Here is a 22222-nt window from a genome sequence, read left to right as displayed (position 1 = left end):
TAGTGATCAAAGAAGACCATCTAAATAAATGCATATTTCTCTGTATCAGCACTAACTGATAGATACTCAGATAAAAAAACAATAAAAAAAACAACATTTTAGACAAAGTTTAGGGTGAGTAACAACTGGTTTGGAGAGCCGTTATGCACAAAAATGCAGTGGTTTGATTCATCCATATTCAAGTTCAATCCATTAAATATTGGAAGGTGAAACAAGTATACAATAGTGGTTGAACAATAGGCTAGTCCAATAAATCTACCCTAATCCTCACTAATCACGGCACTGTAATGACAGCGGTCCAGTCATCGTAAACTGTGCTCCAGGTTTAACCCGCTGCGTGTGGTCTGAATTCCACTAGGTCCCAAGTTATTGCACAACGTTAGCCTAATATGATCCACTATTGCTAGCCACCCGCAGGAACAACTACACAGACATGAAGGATAGGTAAACTGATGGGAATAATGTAAAATGTGGGCTACATATTAAAGGAAACAAACACTTAAGTGACAGTTAGAAATGCACAGTACCAGTCAAAAGTTTGGACACACCCTCAAGGGTTTTTCTTTATTTTTACTGTTTTCTACATTGTGGAATAATAGTGAAGACATGAATACTATGAAATAACACATATGGAATCATGTAGTAAACAAAAAAGTGTTAAACAAATCCAAATATATTTTAAACTTTAGATTCTTCAAAGTAGCCACCCTTTGCCTTGATGACAACTTTGCACACGCTTGGCATTCTCTCAACCAGCTTCATGAGGTGGAATGCACCTGGAATGCATTTCAATTAACAGGTGTGCCTTGTTAAAAGTACATTTGTGGAATTTCTTTCCTTAATGTGTTTGAGCCAATCAGTTGTTGTGACAAGGCAGAGGTGGTATACAGAAGATAGCCCTATTTGGTAAAAGACCAAGTCCATATTATGGCAAGAACAGGTCAGTCAATCCGGAAAATGTCAAGAACTTTTCTTCAAGTGCAGTTGCAAAAACCATCAAGCGCTATGATGAAACTGGCTCTCATGAGGACCGCCACAGGAAAGGAAGACCCAGAGTAACCTCTGTTGCAAAGGATAAGTTCATTAGAGTTAACTGCACCTCATATTGCAGCCCAAATAAGTGGTTCACAGAGTTCAAGTAACCGAAACATCTCAACATCAACTGTTGAGAAGAGACTGCGTGAATCAGGCCTTCAAGGTCGAATTGCTGCAAAGAAACCATGGATGGTCTCTGCATGTGTGGTTCCTACCATGAAGCATGGAGGAGGTGGTGTGGGGGTGCTTTGCTGGTGATACGGTCAGTCATTTATTTTGAATTCAAGGCACACTTAAACAGCATGGCTGCCACAGCATTCTGCAGCGATACACCATCCCATCTGGTTTGTGCTTGGTGGGACTATCATTTTATTTGTATTTTTACAGGACAATGACCCAACACACCTCCAAGCTGTGTAAGGGCTATTTGACCAAGAAGGGTAGTGTTGGAGTGCTGCATCAGATGACCTGGCCTCCACAATCACCCGACCTCAACCCAATTGGGATGAGTTAGACTGCAGAGTGAAGGAAAAGCAGCCAACAAGGGCTCAGCATATCCTTCAAGACTGTTGGAAAAGCATTCTAGGTGAAGCTGGTTGAGAGAATGCCAACAGTGTGCAAAGCTGTCATCAATATATTTTTATTTGTTTAACACTTTTTGGGTTGTTACATGATTCAATATGTGTTATTTCATAGTTTTGATGTATTCACTATTATTACACAATGTAGAAAATAGTAAAAATACATTAAAAACCTTGAATGAGTAGGTGTGTCCAAACTTTGGACTGGTACTGTATGTGGGTATTATTGACGGTGGCTCCCGATTTTTAGTTATTTTTTTACAATTTGTCTCATGTTAAATATGAGCCACTGAGGTAAGCCCAGGCATATATTTAAAACATTCTAAAGCGTATAAATTAACTCTGTAGGTTCGGCGGTACAGAAGCCTGTAGCTTGGGTCTCCAAATTTCAACCCAGCAAATTATGAGTTCATACAATTAAAATGTTGAATAACCGCTATTTTAGAGCCTACTTTACTGTGGAAAAGAGGCTGCAACACGTGTTAAGTTGATATGATTTTCTGTTTGGTTCCAAATGACTGTTATCATATACATTTTTAAATTACAGTGCATTGAGAATGCTGTTATTTCTATCAGAAAAAAATAAGTAGGTGCTTTTTCCACTTGGAACTGGCAGGTTCGCTAAACCTTATTCAGTTGTTTCCCTGTGCGTAAAGGTGGTGGAATTCTTAGGGAATTAAGTTAAGGTCAAAATACGGCATAGATACACCTCTTTCTTTGATCTCCACCCCAAATGTGTAACTTGCTCAGCAATTTCCCCTTAAGTTCATGGTCAGAATACATGTAGAGAGAGAAGTGCATAAAAAAATTAAATGTACTTGTGCGCAACTGGTCTGAATTGCCCCCTTAGATACTTACCCAGAAAGACTCAAATCAAATTTTATTAGTCACATGCGCCGAATACAACAGGTGTAGTAGACCTTATAGCGAAATGCTTAGTTGAGCAACTAACCAAAAATACGGATAAGAATAAGAGAGAAAAGTAACAAGTAATTAAAGAGCAGCAGTAAAATATCAATAGTGAGACTATATACAGGGGGTTACCGATACAGAGTCAATGTGTGGGGGAACCGGTTAGTTGAGGTAGGATGTACATGTAGGTAGAGTTATTAAAGTGACTATGCATAGATGAAAACAACAGAGAGTAGCAATGGTTTAAAGAGGGGGGTGGGGGCAATGCAAATAGTCTGGGTAGCCATTTGACTAGATGTTCAGCAGTCTTATGGCTGGGGGGGTAGAAGCTGTTTTAGAAGCTTCTTGGACCTAGACTTGGCGATCCGGTACCGCTTGCCGTGCAGTAGCAGAGAGAACAGTCTATGACTAGGGTGGTTGGAGTCTTTGACAATTTTTAGGGCCTTCCTCTGACACAGCCTGGGATTACAGGTCCTGGATGGCAGGAAGCTTGGCCCCAGTGATGTATTGGGCCGTTCGCACTACCCTCTTTAGTGCCTTGCGGTCGGAGGCTGAGCAGTTTCCATACCATGCCGTGATGCAACCAGCCAGGATGCTCTCGATGGTGCAGCTGTAGAACCTTTTGAGGATCTGAGGACCCATACCAAATATTTTCAGTCTCCTTAGGGGGAATAGGTTTTGTTGTGCCCTCTTCACAACTGTCTTGGTGTGCATCGACCATGTTAGTTTGTTCGTGATGTGGACACTAAGGAACTTGAAGCTCTCAACCTGCTCCACTGCAGCTCCGTCGATGAGAATGGGGGTGTGCTCGGTCCTCTTTTTCTCCTTTGTCTTGATCACGTTGAGGGAGAGGTTGTTGTCCTGGCACCACAATGCCAGGTGTCTGACCTCTCCTATAGGCTCTCGTCGTTGTCGGTGATCAGGCCTACCACTGTTGTCATCTGAACATTGAATGATGGTTTTGGAGTCATGCCTGGCCGTGCAGTTATGAGTGAACAGGGAGTACAGGAGGGGACTGAGCACGCACCCCTGAGTTGAGGATCAGCGTGGCGGATGTGTTTATCTACCCTTATCACCTGGGGGCAGCCCGTCAGGAAGTCCAGAAACCAGTTGCAGAGGGAGGTGTTTAGTCCCAGGGTCCTTAGCTTAGTGATGAGCTTTGAGGGCACTATGGTGTTGAACGCTGAGCTGTAGTCAATGAATAGCATTCTCACGTAGGTGTTCCTTTTGTCCAGGTGGGAAAGGGCAGTGTGGAGTGCAATAGAGATTGCATCTGTTGGGGTGGTATGCAAATTGGAGTGGGTCTAGGGTTTCTGGGAGGATGGTGTTGATGTGAGTCATGACCAGCCTTTCAAAGCACTTCATGGCTACAGGTGTGAGTGCTACAGGTCGGTAGTCATTTAGGCAGGTTGCCTTAGTGTTCTTTGGCACAGGCATTATGGTGGTCTGCTTAAAACATGTTGGTATTACAGACTCGGACAGGGAGCGGTAGAAAATGTCAGTGAAGACACTTGCCAGTTGGTTTAATGTATGAGCTCAGTGCATGTCCTGGTAATCCGTCTGGCCCTGCGGCCTTGTGAATATTGACCTGTTTCAAGGTCTTACTCACAACAGCTCCGGAGAGCATGATCGAACAGTCTTCTGGAACAGCTGATGCTCTCATGCATGTTTCAGTGTTTTTTGCCTCGAAGCAATTTAGCTCGTCTGGTAGGCTCGTGTCACTGGGCAGCTCTCGGCTGTGCTTCCCTTTGTAGTCTGTAATGGTTTGCAAGCCCTGCCACATCCGGCTCTGACGCTCGTCGGTGTAGTACAATTCAATCTTAGTCCTGTATTGACGCTTTGCCTGTTTGATGGTTAGTCGGAGAGCATAGCTGGATTTCTTCTAAGCTTCTGGGTTAGAGTCCCGCTCCTTGAAAGCGGCAGCTCTGCCCTTTAGCTCAGTGCGGATGCTACCTATAATCCATGGCTTCTGGTTGGGGTATGGTCACTGTGGGGAGGACGTCATTGATGCACTTATTGATGAAGCCAATGACTGATGTGGTGTACTCCTCAATGCCATCGGAGGAATCCCGGAACATTCCATTCTGTGCTAGCAAAACAGTCCTGTAGCTTAGCATCTGCTTCATCTGACCACTTTTTTTATTGATCTAGTCACTGGTGCTTCCTGCTTAAATTTAGCTTGTAAGCAGGAATCAGGAGGATATAATTATGGTCAGATTTGCCAAATGTGGCGTGAGGGAGAGCTTTGTATGCATCTCTGTGTGTGGAGTATAGGTGGTCCAGAGTTTTCTCCCTGGTTGCACATTTAACATGCTGATAGAAATTTGGTAAAACGGATTTAAGTTTCCCTGCATTAAGGTCCCCGGCTACTAGGAGCGCCGCCTCTGGGTGAGGAATACAGCTCATTCAATGCTGTCTTAGTACCAGCCTCTGACTGGGGTGGTATGTAAACAGCTACGAAAAATACAGATTAAAACTCTCTGTAAGTAGTGTGGTCTACAGCTTATCTTGAGATACTCTACCTCAGGCGAGCAATAGCTAGAGACTTCCTTAGATATCGTGCACCAGCTCTTATTTACAAAAATACATAGTCCGCCGCCCCTTGTCTTACCAGACGCCGCTGTTCTATCCTGCCGGTACATTGTATAACCAACCAGCTGTATGTTGATATTGTCGTCGTTCAGCCACAACTCCTTGAAGCATAAGATATTCGTTTTTAATGTCCCGTTGGTAGTTTAATCTTCCGCGTAACTCGTAGATTTTATCCTCCAAGGATTGCACATTTGCTAGCAGAATGGAGGAAAGTGGAGGTTTATTTGATCGCCTACGAATTCTCAGAAGGCAGCCCGCCCTTCGGCCCCTCTTTCTCCGCCTCCTCTTCACGCAGATCACAGGGATCGGGGCCTGTTCCCGAGGAAGCAGTATATCCTTTGCGTCGTGTTGGCAAACTCGTGAAAGAAAAAAAAGTATTCTGCTTGTCCGTGGTGAGTAATCGCAGTCCTGATGTCTAGAAATTATTTTCGGTCATAAGAAATGGTAGCGGCAACATTATGTACAAAATAAGTAAAAAAAATCTTTGCAAATAAACAAACAAAAAAGCACAATCGGCTGCCTTTTTCTTCAGCGCCATCTTACACTCACAGCTGTAATCCCTGCTAAATATGAGTCTAACATGTATTGACTCATGGGGTTGAATACTTATCTAATCAAGATATATTAGTGTTTTTTTTGTCTATCTTTTAGGTAAAAAATAATATACTTTCTACTATAAATTACATAACTAATGCATAAGATGTCAACAACACATCAATTCCTCAAAGGCGTAGTGCAGTTAAAGACGAGGTTTTCCTTTAAAAAAAAAAGAGATTTCCATCACAAAAACAAGTTTAAATAACACTCTGAAATTGTGAAAATGATGATGATTCCCTTTTTGTGTATGAGCTGTGTTAAAAAAAATTTTTAAAACATTTGAAGGCTGGAATTTCGGTCTGTTCAGGTGGGATGGAACTTTTGGCCCATGTCATGATGTCACAATATGACCAATGGCTGTTAGTCTGGGTATGGGGGTGGGCTCTAGACCATCCTATCTGCCAATTACGCCTTTCTATGTCAATGTAGTCATATTTGTTTTCTAACGCCCACATGATCAGACTGAGCATTTAACGGCCCAAGGAGGCTCAGGGAAATATATTATAAAACATGTATTTTGGAGTAATTTTCATTAAAAAAACACACTGATTTATTAGACATACAGCGATGTAATTGTATTTTTAAATCAAAGACTACATGTGGGCTTTAATTGGCAGTCTTTAATTAATGAATTTGGCTTGATTCATGGTCAGATCCAATTCTCTGAGAATATTCTGTCTGTTGACCCCATGTTGATAAATATACCTCATTTATTTTACCGTTACTCATTGTCATTATTACTGGAGAATTTGCCAAGAAGAGCGTTTAGCCAGAAATAACTTAATTCCTTTAGGTATTTCTACATTTTTCTACATTGTTGAAATACCATGTGTGCTCACTGCACTGTGAACAAGCAAGTCAATTAGGAGTTTGTAAACAGTGGCATGATTTGCCTAAATAATATGATTGGATAGTGGTGGTGGTGGTGGTGGTGGTGGTGGTGGTGGTGGTGGTGGTGGTGGTAGAAGTGGGTGTAGTGGTAGTGGGTGTAGTAGTAGTAAAGCACTTTTGTTACCCCAAGGTGCAAAAATAATAATAACAAGCCAGAATATAAAACACAGCAAACAAAACTATATACTGGTATTGCCAGATCTGGAGGCATATAGTATGTCAAAATGAGGTATATCATCGTATAACAGTGAGTAATGGCGTAATAAGAGTATGCCAGTGAGGTACAGCATAATACAGTTGTAATAATGACAGTGAGTAATGGTGTAATAAATGAGGTACATTTATCAACATAATGGGGTACACAGACAGAATATTGTAACTGTATTATGCTGTACCTCACTGACCTACTCTATTCCTCATGTTGTATTACACCTCACTTATTACGCCATTATTCACTGACACCTTTTTAGATGATATACACTGTACCTCATTTTGACATACTGTATACATCACACCTAAAATACTGTTTGTCACACTAGTCGGAAAGTCTTTGGATACTATGGGGCCTTATTGGTCAGTTTTGTATGGAAACTGTCCTTTATTGGTCAGAATGTTCTACAAATGGTCTCTCTGTTCATAACCTGATCTCTTCCTTTTCCCCCAGACTGCAGGAGAGGAGGCGGAGTTCTGTGGTGGTCAGTCTACCCGGATTAGACGTTTCGCCGGGGGACCTGTTTGTGTCCAATGGGGTGGCAGACATACTGAACTTCTCAGGTTAACGCCAAAGTTTTGTTTCTGCACTTTTTTGCTACATTTTTGTCAACAGCTTGTTTTTGATTCCTTATAAACCCAGATTGTAGGCCTACAGTGATCAGTGTTATTTGTTATATTATTTTAGTTACCTACAATGAGATCCTATTAAATTACTATTTAATATTAGGAATTAGTTAGAATTAGGGATTAGAATACTAATTCCTATGTTTACCTAGCTATAACTTTAATAACTGCATCAGAAGTTCACTTACCCAAATATATAAGTAACATTCCTTAACTCTTTTCAGATTATTGCCACATTCAGGCAAAATGATAGGGCTGTTTACACTTAACTTGATTTCCTGTAAAATCCTATCTACATCCTGTGGATCACTTTTTTTTCTTTATCACATTTTCGCAACAGAAGAACTATGAAGCCAGGCCTTTGTAGATAATGACAAAACCATGTTCTCCATTTCCACAGACACAAAGAAACCCAAGTGGCCTTTCTCCAGACGTAGCACGGTATGTGTGCTGCCTGTTTGTTCTCCCCCTGTTACTCGCCCTAGCTAGCGTGACCTGCCACCAGTCAGTCTAGTTGTTTGTGGTTTTGGTTGCTATTGATTTGAAGCTGTCAGTGTGCTCAGGAAGCTGCAATGGAATTAAGGATATTGTTCTCTGACCCACTTTTAATCAAAGCGTATTAATGAATACACTTTCTTCACCTCTGTTCTCATGGCCTTCTGAGATTTCATAATGTGTCAACAACACTGAGCCAAACCAATTCAATCCAAATCAATTCATATTGAAGGTGTTTGACCAGACTGATAGATAGATGGAAAAATATATAAACAAAACACTATTGGTGTGTACTGTCATTCACTGTTCCACCATGCACACACGCATTTGCGTACACAGACACACTCGTACACACAAACATAAACACATTCACTCTTACTATACACACACACAGACACTCATACCAATAGTAAAGAATTAATTGATTGTTCAAGTAATGTTTAACATTTAACCTGTATTTGTTCCTCTCAGACTAAAGGGACGACTACACGCACTGCATCTGATATTGAGAAATATCTATTGAAGGAACAGATTCAAGACTGGAGGGACACAGACTTCCAGAAGTACAAGGTGAGGAAAGCCATATCAACACCGGAGCGGAAGAAGCCCGTTTTCCTCTTACCCGTGTAAAATCTTATTGTTACATGTCTGCGTTTGTAACTGATACATATAAATGACACATTGAATGGGAATAATACTTTGTTGGCCTACGCACATGACAAGCATACATTTCTAAACTGTAGCTAGACAGCAGACGATAATAGACTTATAGCATTGAGGATAGTAACAAGACAGACTACAGCCGTGTTAAAACCACAACGAATCAGCCCCCCCCGTGCATTATGGTTTTAGTATTATTTAAACAACATCTATCCAACCATCCATCTGTCTTATCATTCCCTCCATCCCCAGGACTGTTCTCTAGAGGAGTTCCTGAGGGACTGTGATTCGTCTCAGCTGATGTCTGACTGTGACCCCCAAGACTACAAGAGACAGGAAGCCATCTGGGAACTCTTCACCAGCGAGTGTGTTTACTTCCTGGATCAGCTCATGGTGCTCAAAGAGGTGACTTACTAGATATACCCCCCCCCCCCCCCACCCCCACACACTTTTGAACAGGAATGGCAGCTCACCATTGCAACCAAACACCTTGTGCTTTGTGTGGCTTTTTGAACACCAATGTCATGTTGTGATGGTTCGAACGGGCCTTTCCTTTGAATTGACACTGCCCCTTTCTAAAATATACTTTGTTGGAACGTTTTCTTCAGTTTTGTGATGAAATGTTACAATCTCTACGATGAAATTGAATACAGCAAAAACAGATCCAACCCCACCCTCTTTGTTTGTGTTCCGTTGTGTAATATCTAATATATTTCTAATGTGTTTGTTTTTGTGTTTAATAAAAAATATAAATAAATATGGTGTCCTTCAGGTGTTTCTGGCCACGCTGACCAACCTGCAGATGAGGGACTACCTGTCTGACGTGGACACTTGGAGGCTGTTTGCCAACCTCAATGAGCTGTGTTTGGTGAGACCATAGAGATACATACTGTATATTACATTAGATTAGTAGGGCTGTGAATGTCATGGAATTTTGGATGACGGTAACTGGCCAGCCAAATGACCGCGTCTCCTTAATAACCGTTCAAATAGTTACTCTTTTCCTCTCCTGACTGCATGTGCTGATATAGAGTGAATAGAATGGGCCTCCCCATTCAAGTCAATGATGGCATAATGGGACTGGCAGCCATTGCAAGTGTACCCATTGGAGCAAAGCAGGAAGTGTAACCATCAATATGTGCAATGATTTGTTGACAAAAAATAAATAAATACATTCCATTGCATGAGCCACATCAGATAACCTATCTAGGACTGGGGTTCCGCTAGCCACAGTGTCTGATTTAAAAAATGCTATACAGCGAAAGCTCCACAAACGATTATGTTAGGTCACCATCAAGTCACAGATAAACCCAGCCATTTTTCCCGCCAAAGAGAAGAGTCACAAAAAGCACAAATGGAGATAAAATTAATCACTAACCTTTGATGAACTTCATCAGCTGACAATCATAGGACTTCATGTTACACAATACATGTATGTTTTGTTCGTTAAAGTTCATATTTATATCAAAAAATCGGATTTTACATTGGCGTGTTTCAGTAGTTCCAAAATATGCAGTGATATTGCAGAGAGCCACATGAATTCACAGAAATACTCATAATAAATGTTGATGAAAATACAGCCATTATACATGAAACTTTAGATACACTTCTCCTTAATGCAACCGCTGGGTCAGATTTAAAAAAAAAACTTTACGGAAAAAGCATAATCTGAGAACGGCGCTCAGAGCCCAAACCAGCCAGAGAAATATCCACCATGTTGGGTAGTCAACATTATTCATATATAAATATTCACTTACCTTTGATGATCTTCATCAGAATGCACTCCCAGGAATCGCAGTTCCACAATAAATGCTTGTTTTGTTCGATAATGTCCATCATTCATGTCCATTTATGTCCAATAGCTTCTTTTGTTAGGGAGTTTGGTAAACAATCCAAAAGCGCGATCTGGTCCATTCGGACGAAACGTTCAAAAAGTTAGTTTGACAAGTTTCTTCGACCTGTAATATAAGTCTAGAATCAATCTTTAGGATGTTTTTATCATAAAAGTTCAAAACTGTTCCAACCGGAGAATTCCATTGTCTGTAGAATTGCACTGGAACGAGAGCAACCTCTCAAGTGAAAGCGCGTGACTGAGAACGAGGCTATAGGCAGACCCCTTAGTAAAACATCTCCCATCCGGCCCCCCTTCACATGATCAGCCTGAAACCACGTTCTAAAGATGGTTGTCATCTAGTGGAAGACCTTAAGAAGTGAAAAATAACCCATATCCCACTGTGTATTTGATAGGGGTGAGTTCAAAAACTACAAACCTCAGATTTCCCACTTCCTGTTTGGATTTTTTCTCAGGTTTTTGCCTGCCATATGACTTCTGTTATACTCACAGACATCATTCAAACAGTTTTAGAAACTTCAGAGTGTTTTCTATCCAATACTAATAATAATATGCATATATTAGCATCTGGCCCTAATTAATCGGCCGACCTCATGTATGTATACAGTTAAAGTCTGAAGTTTACATACACTTATGTTAGTCATTAAAACTATTTTTCAACCACTCCACAAATTTCTTGTTATCAAACTATAGTCGGTTAGGACATCTACTTTGCATGACAGTAATTTTTCCAACAATTATTTACAGACAGATTATTTCACTTATAATTCACTGTATCACAATTCCAGTGGGTCAGAAGTTTACATACATTAAGTTGACGGTGCCTTTAAACAGCTTGGAAAATTCCAGAAAATGATGTCATGGCTTTCGAAGCTTCTGATAAGCTAATTGACATAATTTGAGTTAATTGCAGGTGTACCTGTGGATGTATTTCAAGGCCTACCTTCAAACTCAATTCCTCTTTGCTTGACATAATGGGGAAATCAAAAGAAATCAGCCTAGACCGCAGAAAAAATATTTGTTGACCTCCACAAGTCTGGTTTGTCCTTGGGAGCAATGAACGTACTTTGGTGCGAAAAGTGCAAATCAATCCCAGAACAACAACAAAGGACCTTGTGAGGATGCTGGAAGAAACGGGTACAAAATTATCTATATCCACAGTAAAATGAGTCCTATATCGACATAACCTGAAAGGCCGCTCAGCAAGGAATAAGCCACTGCTCCAAAACTGCCATAAAAAAGCCAGAGTACGGTTTGCAACTGTACATGGGACAAAGATCGTACTTTTTGCAAGCTGAAGAACACCATCCCAACCGTGAAGCACAGGGGTGGTAGCATCATGTTGTGGGGGTGCTTTGCTGCAGGAAGGAATAGGGGGACATCACAAAATAGATGGCATCATGAGGAAGAGAAATGATGTGGATATATTGAAGCAACATCCCAAGACATCAGTCAGGAAGTTAAAGCTTGGTCGCAAATGGGTCTTCCAAATGGACAATGACCCCAAGCATACTTCCAAAGTTGTTGCAAAATGGCTTAAGGACAACAGTCAAGGTATTGGAGTGGCCATCACAAAGCCCTGACCTCAATCCTATAGAAAATTTGTGGGCAGAAGTGAAAAAGCGTGTGCGAGCAAGGAGGCCAACAAACCTGACTCAGTTACACCAGTTCTGTCAGGAGGAATGGGCCAAAATTCACCCAACTTATTGTGAGAAACTTGTGGAAGGCTACCCAAAACGTTTGACCCAAGTTAAACAATTTAAAGGCATTGCTACCAAATACTAATTGAGTGCATGTTACCTTCTGACCCACTGGGAGTTTGATAAAAGAAATAAAAGCTGAAATAAATCCTTTTCTCTACTATTATTCTGACATTTCACATTCTTAAAATAAAGTGGTGATCTCAACTGACCAAAGACAGGGAATTTTTACTAGGATTAAATTGTGAAACATGAGTTTAAATGCATTTGGCTAAGATGTATGCAAACTTCCGACTTCAACTGTATGTATGTGTATACGGACGTACATACATACATGCATAAACTCAGCAAAAAAAGAAATGTCCTTTCACTGTCTACTGTGTTTAATTTCAGCAAACTTAACAGGTGTAAATATTTGTATGAAAATAACAAGATTCAACAACTGAGACATAAACTGAACAAGTTCCACAGACGTGACTAACAGAAATGGAGTAATGTGTCCCTGAACAAAGGGGGGGGGGGTCAAAATCAAAAGTAGCAGTCAGTATCTGGTGTGGCCACCAGCTGCATTAAGTACTGCGGTGCATCTCCTCCTCATGGACTGCACCAGATTTGCCAGTTATTGCTTTGAGATGTTACCCCACTCTTCCACCAAGGCACCTGCAAGTTCCCGGACATTTCTGGGGGGAATGGCCCTAGCCCTCACCCTCCGATCCAACAGGTCCCAGACGTGCTCAATGGGATTGAGATCCGGGCTCTTCACTGGCCATGGCAGAACACTGACATTCCTGTCTTGCAGGAAATCACGCACAGAACGAGCAGTATGGCTGGTGGCATTGTCAGGATGATACTGCAAGAAGGGTACCACATGAGGTAGGAGAATGTCTTCCCTGTAACGCACAGCGTTGAGATTACCTGCAATGACAACAAGCTCAGTCCGACGATGCTGTGACACACCGCCCCAGACCATGACGGACCCTCCACCTCCAAATCGATCCCGCTCCAGAGTACAGGCCTTGGTGTAACGCTCATTCCATCGATGGTAAATGCGAATCTGACCATCACCCCTGGTGAGACAAAACTGCGACTCGTCAATGAAGAGCACTTTTTGCCATTCCTGTCTGGTCCTGCGACGGTGGGTTTGTGCCCATAGGCGACGTTGTTGCCGGTAATGTCTGGTGAGGACCTGCCTTAAAACAAGCCTACAAACCCTCTGTCCAGCCTCTCTCAGCCTATTGCGGACAGTCTGAGCACTGATGGAGGGATTGGGCGTTCCTGGTGTAACTCGGGCAGTTGTTGTTGCCATCCTATACCTATCCCGCAGGTGGTCTGCCCCTGTGAGGACGATCAGCTGTCCATCCCTGTCTCCCTGTAGCGCTGTCTTAGGCGTCTGGAGTATGGACATTGCAATTTATTGCCCTGGCCACATCTGCAGTCCTCATGCCTCCTTGCAGCATGCCTAAGGCACGTTCACTCAGATGAGCCGGGACCCTGGGCATCTTTCTTTTGGTGTTTTTCAGAGTCAGTAGAAAGGCCTCTTTAGCGTCCTAAGTTTTCATAACTGTGACCTTAATTGCCTACTGTCTGTAAGCTGTTAGTTTCTTAACGACCGTTCCACAGGTGCATGTTCATTAATTGTTTATGGTTCATCGAACAAGCATGGGAAACTGTGTTTAAACCCTTTACAATGAAGATCTGTGAAGTTATTTGGATTTTTACAAATTATCTTTGAAAGACCAGGTCTTGAAAAAGGGACTTCTTTTTTTATATGAGTTTATATGTGTATGTTTTTTCCTGCGCTTTCTTATATCTCCTAGATATAGGACAGACACTTCAAAACCTTGTTTTATGATTTGTTTTTTGACTGCTGTTTATGAATGTTATTCTCATTACTGTCTTCATCCATAACCATCGGTTATATAATAATTGTGCTAGCCCTGTCGATTAGATTAGAAGATCTTTATTATCCCAAGCTTGGAAAATGTGTTTGGCATGTTCATTTAATTTTTCGCCTCTATTATTGTGTACTATGATAGTATAGCATTCTATTAGGTGTCTTGTGAGACGGAGTCGTCATGCTAACACACTAGTCCCACTCCAACACCGCCACGTCAGATTGGTACTGATCCTGTGTGGGTGCTGTCTTCCATGTAGGATGATAGGGCCATGGCGTGCTGTCATGAGGCAGTGAGGTAGACACTACTGTGAGTAAAGTCGGATTTCAAGTTACATTTTTTTTATTAGCCGTATGGACGGGATACGCATGGTAAACTAGCTACCCATGTCCCAGATGGATGACTGACCATGACAGGGAAGGGGGCGAAGGGGAATGCACTTTTTTTGGTTCTGGGTCTTGGATGGGAGATGGTTTACCACAAGCTATCCACATATCAAAATGAAATTCCAAAGTTAAGTCACTAAATATTCCCCATCACGACGTCAAATCTTCATCGACATCATCTTACTCTCGGCTACATGTTGAAGGATTGAATTCTCATACTATGACCTCTGGTCTCTTAGTATTTACTGAAAAAAATATATAGACATTTGAGAGTGCTGCTTTGCTTTACATTTTTTCAACAAGATAGTCACCTGCAGTACGATTACAAGACATTGGAGGATGGAATTATCTCTTATATGAATTGTCTGCGGCGTGACATCTTCATGTAGACTTTGTCTATCTATGATATTACATTTTCTTTTGGACTCTGTGATGTGTTGTTCCCCAGGTGAGCTTTGGCTTCCTCACCAGCCTGCTGCATGTCATCAAGGAGTCCTGGAAGATCCCGGTAGCAGGGGCCGTGCCCACCCTGCTGGAGCTCCTCCACAAGGTATGGACACACACATACACACACGTGTTCAAAAACACTTGAATGCACAAGCACACACGTGTTTACACGCACACACAGAATATTCTATTCTACTGGACCGTTTACTTTATGTTCGTATTCTTATCTTTTATTATTTTGTGTTTTGTTGTCGAAAAGGAACCCTGCAAGTAAGCATTTCGTTGGACGGTGTATACCGTGTGTATCCTGTACATACCACTAATTAAACTTGAAACAACACACTCCATTATAAACAAGAGAACCTGTATAAAAACATTAGTGTCTGTATAATTAGTAATGTATTTTTTTTAAAGTGACCTACTCAAATATGGTATACTAGACGTAAATCTCTTCATCACCCTCCATGAAGTGATCTATGAATACGAAGCACCGTTTTTCATGTGGCCCAGGAGCTTTTTTTATTTTCCAAATGATATACTGTCTCTACACGCCACTTTTTTCTCTTCTGGATTCCCACACATGCTCACTCTAATATAGATCTGCTTTGGATTGTTATTTCTTGATGGGAATTGTTGCATTATTTGTATTGTATTAGACATTCTACTGCACTGTTGGAGCTCGTAACATAAGCATTTCGCTGCATCTGCTATAATAGTGGTTACCAACTAGGGGTACATTTTTGACATTTGAGTCATTTAGCAGACGCTCTTATCCAGAGCGACTTAGTTAGTGCATTCATCTTACTAGGACCCTTGGGGGTACTTGGCCTATCCATAGGGGGTACTTGAGAAGACCCGTGAGACCATAGGTCTACTGGTAAAATGCACAGGAGCGGGTACTTCAGGGGTACTCATGGCAGAGCAGAATTCAGTTGGGGATACAGTCACTCAAAAAGATGGAAACCACTGTGGTATAATGCTGGCAAATCTGTGTACACGGCCAATAAACTTTAATGCGATTTTTCTGTTTCTCTATGCGCTTACTGCTTAGCTAACCATTTACATATATCTATCTGTTGGCAGGCGATCCAGGAGAGCATATGCCACTGTCTGCAGAAGTACTGCCTCAACTATTCCACTGCACTATTTTATCTGGACAGCCTGAAGCACAGAGAGGACTTTGGCTCCTACGTGAAGGTACACTGCAGGCCGCAGCCGTCAAGCGCTGCTTATTTGGAACTATAAATCAGGGTTGGTTGGGGCAAGGTTGCGCTGTACCCTGTCCCTAACAACCACACAATAATGCAGTAAGGTAGGATAGAAGTGGGTCAAGTGTGAACGAACACTGAGTCACTGGGGCTTGCTGACAATTGGAATGTGACAATTAGTCTTCTGCGATTGAGACTCTTTTGCAAGCCTGCTGTTTTTTTGCTCTCAACTGAGATAATTTCTTTCTCACAACTTCACTTTCACTCCTACCCTACACCATCCCTCAGTTCTCCCTAATACTTGCTCTCTTTCACCCTTTACTTCCTGACCTGTCTCTTCTCTTCTCTCTTATTTTCTCCCACGCTCTTACTCAATCGCTTTCTCTCTCAATATCTGATTTTGTCACGCACTTACTTATCAACCTAATTATAGTACCTACGCTCTCCTCTCTCTCCCCCTACACTCTCCTCTCTCTCCCCCTATGCTCTCTCTCCTCTCTCTCCCACCATGCTCTCTCCTCTCCGCTCTCTCACCATGCTCTCTCTGCTCTCCACCATGCTCTCTTCTCTCTCCTCTTCCACCATGCTCTCTCTGCTCTCCACCATGCTCTCTTCTCTCTCCTCTCCCACTGTGCTTTGTCTTTTTTTTTCAATTTAAGGGTTTTTATTGGCATGGGAAACATGTATACATTGCCAAAGCAAGTGAAATAGATAATAAACAGAAGTGAAATAAACAATAAAAAATTAACCTTACTCACTAAAGTTCCAAAGTGTAAAATTTCATTGTCTATATACAGTGTTGTAATGACAAAAGGGAAAATTAATAAACATAAATATAGGTTGTATTTACAATGGCATTTGATCTACACTGATGGACCTTGTGGCCACAGGACACAAATCTTGCTGCTGTGATTGCACACTGGTATTTCACCCAATAGATCTGGGAGTTTATCAATTAGATTTTTCACATTTTTTTGTGGATCTGTGTAATCTGAGGGAAATATGTGTCTCTAGGTCATATATTTGTTAGGAGGTTAGGAAGTGCAGCTCAGTTTCCACCTCATTTTGTGGGCAGTGTGCACATAGCCTGTCTTCTTTTGAGAGCCAGGTCTGCCTTCAATGGCCTTTCTCAATAGCAAGGCTATGCTCACTGAGTCTGTACATAGTCAAAGCTTTCCTTAAATTTGGGTCAGTCACAGTGGTCAGGTATTCTGCCACCGTGTACTCTCTGTTTAGGGTCAAATAGCATTCTAGTTTGCTCTGTTTTTAAATATTCTTTCCAATGTGTCAAGTAATTATCTTTTTATTTTCTCATGATTTGGTTGGGTCTAATTGTGTTGCTGTCCTGGGGCTCTGGGGGGTCTGTTTATCTTTGTGAACAGAGCCCCAGGACCAGCTTGCTTAGGGGGCTCTTCTCCAGGTTAATTTCTCTGTAGGTGTTGGCTTTGTTATGGAAGGTTTGGGAATCGCTTCCTTTTAGGTGGTTGTAGAATTTAATGGCTCTCTTCTGGATTTTGATAATTAGTGGGTATCAGCCTAATTCTGCTCTGCATGCATTATTTGGTGTTTTACATTGTACACAAAATATATTTTTGCTGAATTCTGCATGCAGTCTCTCAATTTGGTGTTTGTTCTATTTTGTGAATGATTGGTTGGTGAGCGGACTCCATACCTCACAACCATAAAGGGCAACGGGTTCTATAACTGATTCAAGTATTTTTAGCCAGATCCTAATTGGCACGTCAATTTTTTTGATGGCATAGAAGCCCCTTCTTGCCTTGTCTCAGATAGTTCACAGCTTTGTGGAAGTTACCTGTGGCGCTGATGTTTAGGCCGAGATATGTATAGTTTTTTTGTGTGCTCTAGTGCGATGGTGTCTAGATGGAATTTGTATTTGTGGTCCTTGCAACTGGACCTTTTTTGGAACACCATTATTTTTGTCTTACTGCGATTTACAGTTAGGGCCCAGGTCTGACAGAATCTGTGCAGAATATCTAGGTGCTGTTGTAGGCCCTCCTTGTTTGTGGACAGAAGCACCAGATCATCAGCAAACAGAAGACATTTGACTTCAGGTTCTAGTAGGGTGAGGCCGGGTGCTGCAGACTAGTCTAGTGCCCTCGCCAATTTGTTGAGGGTGGGGCTTAAGCTGCATCCCTGTCTCACACCCTCCCCTGTGGAAAGCGATGTTTTTTGCCAATTTTAACTGCACACTTGTTTGTGTACATGGATTTTAGAATGTTGTATATTTTCCCCACAACACCACTTTCCATCAATTTGTATAGCAGACCCTCATGCCAAATTGAGTCAAGCTTTTTTGAACTCAACAAAGAATGAGAAGACTTTGCCTTTGTTTTGGCTTGTTTGTTAGTCAATTAGGATGTGCAGGGTGAGTACGTGGTCTGTCATATGGTGATTTGGTAAAAAGTTAATTTTACATTTGCTCAGTGCATTGTTTTCGCTGAGGAAATATACAAGTCTGCCGTTAATGATGATGCAGAGGATTTTCCCAAGGTTGCTGTTGATGCATATCCCCCTTTAGTTATTGGGGTCAAATTTGTCTCCACTTTTGTGGATTGGGGTGATTCGTCCTTGGTTCCAAATTTTGGGGAAGATGCCAGAGCTGAGGATGATGTTAAAGATGATCTCTCTCTCTCTCTCTCTCCCCTTCCTTCCTAGTGGTGTGAGAGGAACCAGGAGTGTCGGAGGCTGCAGTTGCGTGACCTGTTGGTGGCGCCGTTACAACGTCTGACCCGCTACCCCCTGCTGCTGAAGAACGTGGGGAAGAGGAGCCGGACGGAGGAGGAGGAGAGCGCTCTGCAGAGTGTGGTGGAGCAGGTGGACACCTCCATATGTGAGCATCCCCCTCCTTCACCCTTGCGACTGAAACACTGTATTGTAAAACCCCATCACAACACAGGCCATATCTAGTTCCATATCTCCTATTTGCCTGGCCTTCAACAGATGCATCTGATGAGGCTCTTTGATATTTTCAGCATGATGCGTCAATCATGAAGGGGGCTGTGCTTTTATCCTGTTTGGTTTTCTTCTGTGTCTTTTTCACTCAGCACCTGTGCACTGCCCGCTTCACAGCTGTACATTTTCAATTAAAAACAGCGAGAGTCTTATTTCCCGATAACATCCAATGAGAATAACAAAATAGCTTTGCCAGACCATTGGCTACATCGTGTACAACATGGTCAGTCTCTCAGGCTGATCTGATATTTCTACAAAACAGTGCAACCTTACCACACTACTTTATTGCACATTCTTACTGCAACACTTAACTACGTTACCCCTCACCACCACACTGACTCTCTATAGTCAATGGCTCACCACACTCATATTATTAGTGTAAATAAAGCTGATTTGGGGTTCTGTGAAGCCATTATTGGATTATCTGGGTTATTTGCATAATGGTCTATTTTTATCAGCTGAGGTGACTCATCTAAACCTAATTTAACAGTAGTCCGTCATCACTAGAGGCTCCTCTCTCTCTAACCACAACATTCATGTTTTTGCCGTGTAAGGAAACTTGAATATACACAAGCAGTCAGTCAGCCAGCCTCTCCTGTGTCTTACTATAAAGAAAACCTTAGAAATAGGAAGACCGGTGGCCATTTTGAATTTTATCACCCCCCCTTGATTTGAATTGGGTTGCCATTCTAGGAGTTATATTTCTACATAGGAAACAGCAGCTCTGCCATTCAGGTTCAGGCCATCAGCTCTAGGGTGTTTTCTGACAGACCTAAGTGGGCTTTTGACAGCCACTTATACCTCCTGGCTTAACTCACATCTTCACGCCCGTAGCAAAATATACACTGTGGAAAAGTTCATTTACACACAGTCTTCTGTACGGGATACAGTCTCTACAAATACATGTCTCTTAGAAATGGTAACCAAATAGCCAGTTTGTTTGTTGGGCAATAGCCAAAATCTGTGACAGTTGACATCTTCTCTGCGTGCTTGTACTTGCAGACGCATTTCAGTGGTTCTCTCTATAACTAGATGGACAGGACCGGCTGTGGAGAAATATGTACCAGTATTGTACCTTGAATGTAATTGTTCTTGTATATCGAACCAGTTTTTCTATTCCAAACTAGTTTGTGTTTTTACTGTGTGCTTCAAAGTTCTTTCCCATAGCCAGGGTGTGGCTGTACAGACAATAACAGAGGTATACAGTGAGTTGATGTGGCCTGGGAATAGCACTGTCACAATGGCAGGCTGGACTGACTCGGTCAATGTTCAATGGGTGTGGTGGGTGTCTACGGTAAGAGGTGGGCGCAGTCTCATCTATGACTAGAGCATCATAGATCACACCCATGTTGAGACAGTCATCTGTCGTCATTATTAAATGATATCCGTATCAACATCAGAGATACTATTCCAAATGTATTTGTTTCATTGCCAATGCCAGATTAATTGATCGTTTGATAAATTGTGCACATAGCTGAATATTTTACAAAGTAGTACTATTTTATTAAACTAAGATGAAGTTACATAAATGATATGAATCTGATGACAACAGTGCCACCCTTGTTAAGATTGTTCTGTGTGTTCCAAAGCCAGGAATAAGCCTGCCAGAATTGGTGTTCCTAATTAGTGTGCACTGCTCACTATCAAACAGAGCGGTGGAGTGGAATGCAGTTTGTGTCCTCGTTGGTTTGTTTGTGTCACACACACCCCTCCCCCTGTGGGTGTGTTGTGTGTTGTGGGTGTGTGTTGTTTTATGTTTTGTGTTTTGTGTTTGTGTGTGTTTTGTAGGTGATCTGGAGGGCAAAGTCAAATGGCTGGACAACTACCAGAAGGTGAAAGAGCTGAGAGATGCCCTGGTGTGGCTGCCAGTGTGGGAGAGAGACAAGCGGGCCTTCGTCCCTGAGGTAAGGGTGCATTCACTATAATGAGAGAGTTGAGCTTTGAATACCAAACTGGGTTTGCACAAATACATAATAGAATAAAATGCACTTAATTGACGTAATCCTGTTAGTTCCTGGGGGAACATGGGCCTCTGTACTTAAGCTTTCCAATGACGCTGGTCTTGGGCCAAGACAAATGGATCTTCTTGGGTTCGGATTAGAATAGAACAGATCAAATGGTTAACGTTTGATACACGAGTCAGATACAGTACAACAACAACTTAGCTGTATCTTGAATGATATCAATGCATTGATGTAAAAAGAAGGGCTGTCTGAAGCGTCTTCATTTTTTCAGATAAAGATCAGGTGATATCTGAACATCGTGATCCACAAAGCTAGATATGCATGCAAGAGAGATAACAGTGGGATATGATCAAAATAAAATATACTGCCACCACATATGAACTCGTAAGAATGCAAACAAATCATGCTTCTACCCACAACCTAACCTCAGCCCTTCATTTGGCTTTGAACAGAATCTGAAACATCTCCTGAAAGCGGTCACCCTAGAAAACCTCATCGCTCATCGGAGCCTGCTGCATGAGGGCAAACTAGTGCTCACAGGTCGGTGACATACAGAGTAATCAGTCATGACTAGTTAGAATACTGTTGAAGTACTGTAGTTTTACATCAGCCGTCCTGACATCTCTATATGTTACCACCAGAGAATGCAAAGCTGCACGATGTGTACCTGTTTCTCTTTGACGACTTCCTCCTCATCACCAAGATCAAGAGAAACAAGAAGGTAGGACCCATACCTATACGATTTTCTCACATAGATACTTACCTACATATGTATTATAACTTAACTACTTTCGTATAGTACTTAATCCTCTTTAATCACTGAATTCAATTTTCTCTCTCTCCCTCGCGCTCTCCCACTCCTCCACCCCCTTTCTCTCACTTCCTACCCCCCTCTAGAGGTCCACAGGTCCTGAACAGAATCCTCTGCGCCTCCCTCAGAACCAGGAGTTGGACCAGCTGCTGAAGGAGGGCTGTACCTTCACCGTCCTGGACCAGCCCGTCTCGCTGGACCGCCTCCAGCTCAGGAGTGTAGACCAACTCAACGCAGCAGGTGAGGACGGATCAACACCTGCATGATATAGGAATTGAAAAAGTCCAGCATTCAATGATGTAGTTGCCACAGTTTAAGGACACATGTATAGTAGCACAGTGACTTTTGTCAATCTTAATGTGATAGTCACATCAAAGTTTATTCGT

The 22222-nt window shown here is 42.0% G+C and overlaps 1 protein-coding gene across 2 annotated transcripts in view; it reads left to right on the top strand.

Moving 5' to 3' along the window:
- LOC129866871 (pleckstrin homology domain-containing family G member 7-like) overlaps positions 1-22222 on the top strand; it is a 37220-nt gene that overhangs the window by 7004 nt on the left and 7994 nt on the right. For both annotated transcript variants that reach the window (XM_055939879.1, XM_055939880.1), the window contains exons 4-15: positions 7273-7382; positions 7846-7886; positions 8412-8510; positions 8853-9005; positions 9373-9468; positions 14882-14983; positions 15964-16077; positions 18765-18939; positions 20850-20965; positions 21478-21565; positions 21667-21746; positions 21923-22076. In XM_055939879.1, the coding sequence (XP_055795854.1) occupies positions 7273-7382; positions 7846-7886; positions 8412-8510; positions 8853-9005; positions 9373-9468; positions 14882-14983; positions 15964-16077; positions 18765-18939; positions 20850-20965; positions 21478-21565; positions 21667-21746; positions 21923-22076 (1328 nt within the window). The remainder of the gene's footprint in view (positions 1-7272; positions 7383-7845; positions 7887-8411; positions 8511-8852; positions 9006-9372; positions 9469-14881; positions 14984-15963; positions 16078-18764; positions 18940-20849; positions 20966-21477; positions 21566-21666; positions 21747-21922; positions 22077-22222) is intronic.

The sequence above is a fragment of the Salvelinus fontinalis genome, chromosome 12, assembly GCF_029448725.1.
Source record: "Salvelinus fontinalis isolate EN_2023a chromosome 12, ASM2944872v1, whole genome shotgun sequence".
NCBI classification, from domain to species: Eukaryota; Metazoa; Chordata; class Actinopteri; order Salmoniformes; family Salmonidae; genus Salvelinus; species Salvelinus fontinalis.
This window is presented reverse-complemented; position numbering and strand designations above follow the sequence as displayed.